Source organism: Chrysemys picta, unplaced genomic scaffold (assembly GCF_011386835.1).
Source record: "Chrysemys picta bellii isolate R12L10 unplaced genomic scaffold, ASM1138683v2 scaf4993, whole genome shotgun sequence".
Taxonomy (NCBI): Eukaryota; Metazoa; Chordata; order Testudines; family Emydidae; genus Chrysemys; species Chrysemys picta.
The window spans coordinates 1-3123 of record NW_027057693.1 but is presented as its reverse complement, the minus strand read 5'-3'; the positions used below and the strand labels follow the sequence as shown (position 1 = coordinate 3123).

Genomic DNA, 3123 nt, shown 5'->3' with positions numbered 1-3123 from the left:
GCTGCTCTTCCTGCATGCAGTAGACCAGGGATAGGCAACCTTTCAGAAGTGGGGTGCCGAGTATTCATTTATTCACTTTAATTTAAGGTTTCTCATGCCGGTAATACATTTTAACGTTTTTTAGAAGGTTTCTCTCTATAAGTCTATATTATACAACTAAACTATTGTTGTATGTAAAGTAAACAAGGTTTTCAAAATGTTTAAGAAGCTTCATTTAAAATTAAATTAAAATGCTGATCTTACGCCGCCAGCCTGCTCAGCTCGCTGCCAGCCTGAGGTTCTGTTCACCTAGGCCGGCAGCGGGCTGAGCGGGGCCTGGACACCGGCTGGCAAGAGGCCGGCAGCCGGGACCCCAGCCCTGGGGGGGTGTTCAGGGGTCAGGGCAGAGGGCTGGGGGGAATGTGGGGGTGCAGGGCAGAAGGCTGGGTGTGTGGGGGGAGTTCAGGGGTCAGGACAGAGGGCTGGGGGGTGTGGAGGTGCAGGGCAGCAGGCTGGATGTGGGTGGGAGTTCAGGGGTCAGGGCAGAAGGCAGGGTGTGTGTGGGGGGGTGCAGGGCAGGGGGCTGGAAGGGATATGTCCTGTTCCACCCCCTTCCTCAAGGCCCCGACCCTACCTCTTCTCTGCTTCCACTCCGGAGCAGGGAGCACGCTGCCGCTCCTCCCCCTTGCAAGGGCCATCAGCTGATCGGCGGCAGGGAGAGGGAGGGAGAAGGGCTGGAAAGCAGCACGCTGGGGGAAGAAGCTGCGAAGGAGGGAAGCTTGGCTGCTGCAGGAACAAGCTTCTGCCTCCTGCCCCCACAGGGGAGAGCGGTGGGGCTGAGTGGGGCTGTGGGCCAGGACCATGGCAGGCAGGAGTTTGCCAATCAAAATCGGCTTGCATGCCACGTTTGGCACGCGTGCCATAGGTTGCTGACCCCTGCAGTAGAAAGCAGGCGGCTGCCAAATGACGTTAGAAGGGAGCATTAAACAGGCATGTTCCCTAATTGATCAGCAACATAACAATGTTAACCCGGACGACTTTAAGTGAGGAGTTACTGTACTTGGTAAGTGGCAGCATCTGACTTAAAAATGTGTCATCAGCCTCAGACCTCTCAAGTAACATCTCAACTTGGTGGGGAATGTTAATCTAACTGGTGAACATATTTCAATGGGTGGAAATAAAGTCCCTCCTATAGTTACTGACATATTGACTCACACCTTTGTGTTGTTCCAGGAGCACTTAAACACACTAAGCCCAAAGGAATACAATTTCTGTTTCCAATATCATTTGGTGAAGCTGGCTTCTTGCTGCATCCCAAATGTTTCCCAGCTGTTGCAAAATGACAAACAACTATAGGGTTTGGATTTTTATAACCATTTATTAAACAAAAATTAATCATTCACATCTACTGATCCAGATTATAAGAAGACAAAGACAAAGACAGAATTAATAATAGAAAACCAGCAAACATTTACTGCATTTTCATAACTGGTCATCTCACTATTTCTGACATGATTACAGTACAGATATTGATAAAAAAAATCTTGTGTCATTTTAAAAATAAAGAGCATATGATTTTGTCCCAACTTCAGTATTCTGTAACTGATAGATATGTGCTAGATTCACCCCCGATGTAAGGTAATTGATGCCAATGGAATTATTCTGCCAATTAATTTGGCTCCTTGTTTTCAGAGTGTTTTTGAAAGATTCTAATGGAGATCACAGTAATTGCAGACTAAATGGACTCAGAGGACTAAGTGGAGCATGTAGGATGGCATAGCTTATGTTCTGTTGTAGCATGTGCCATATACCAAGGGACTGCTTTCATTGGGCTTTGGATCAGGCCCCCAAGACACAGTAATAAGAAAATGCAACCATCCAAAAATGGTTAATAAGGTTTTTTCATGAAGTGCAACTTTAGGAAAGTAATGCATTGGAGCCCTGCCATTTAAAATACATTGATGGGTTGCAAGAAGGAGACAAGGCAACCGTTTCCACAGCTTCAGCTTAACCAATGGCTGCTCTTTAAAGATCAAGTTCTAATTCTCCTCTAATTTTAATCTTTTAGTAATTATTTGAGGGCAATATTTAATATGATATTTATGGCCTTGCATACTTTGAGCAATGATGATGAAACAGCCGTTTAGTTTCCATGTGTTATCCAAATAGACATTCCTCCAAATGCACATCAGTGTGTGAGCAATCTCCCTATCAAGATGCATGTTCTGTGAATCACTAAGTCATCTACTTAATCTATTTTTTATAGCAGAGACATTTCTAGTACTCCTGTTGCCATTGTAGCTAAACACCAGTTATAAAGCTATGAACCTAATCTTGCACCCAATTGTTACCAGGCATAGAGCTTATTATCCTTCAATGGGACAGCTCATGGGAATAAACCTTATGACCAGGAGCTACTTTTGGTAGGATTAGGCCCTAATTTAACATTCACATTGTCCAAAGGGATATAAAAATCAGACTTTTTGTGATCTCTAGTTGTTGTGTTTATTCATATCAGTGTAACATAGGTTGAAAAATAAGATTGTATTTAACAAGGTAGCCATCATTGTAAACATACAGGACTCGGTCTGAGGGGTTATAGTTGATACTTTGAATTGTTTCTAACATTTTATCCATAATTATGCTAATTTTACCTTCCTGTTCAGTGTCTGTGTTGTATGTGTAAAATATTTCCTCTTTCCTAGTGTTGACAGGTCTTGTGGCATATAGAACACCACAGATGATGAAAGCGTTGGAAATGGATGGCTTGTACTGCCTTGTATTCCAAGTATGGAGCACATCAAGTGTGGTCTCATTGAGTTTGCTAATCATAATGTTACCTGTGTTGTCCTCGGTTGAATAAATTACCCACAATCCACTTTCATTCACAACAAAGTCCATATCTTGCCACCCAACACCAGCATAAGAGAAACGGTTACCATAAGCAGCATTCGGCAGAGTTTTCCTCACAGCCAATTTGTTTGTGTTTAAATCGAGCTTGCCCATATCTCTTGAATTATATACATTGTAATACATGAAGTTATTGTAAACTGCGGTGCCACTGCCTTCCCCATATTGAATTTTTAACTCTCTAGCATTTTTTAATAGCAGCAAATCATCATAGGAATTATGAAGTCTGTAATA

The 3123-nt window shown here is 43.1% G+C and overlaps 1 protein-coding gene across 1 annotated transcript; it reads right to left on the bottom strand.

The window, feature by feature from the left end:
- Positions 1-1337: 1337 nt before the first annotated feature.
- On the bottom strand, positions 1338-3117 carry LOC135980609 (olfactomedin-4-like; the record flags this gene model as incomplete). The annotated part of the gene is made up of 1 exon (XM_065580540.1): positions 1338-3117. A coding segment is annotated over one exon (624 nt), but the record flags the coding sequence as incomplete, so codon positions are not given.
- Between the last annotated feature and the right edge of the window lie 6 nt (positions 3118-3123).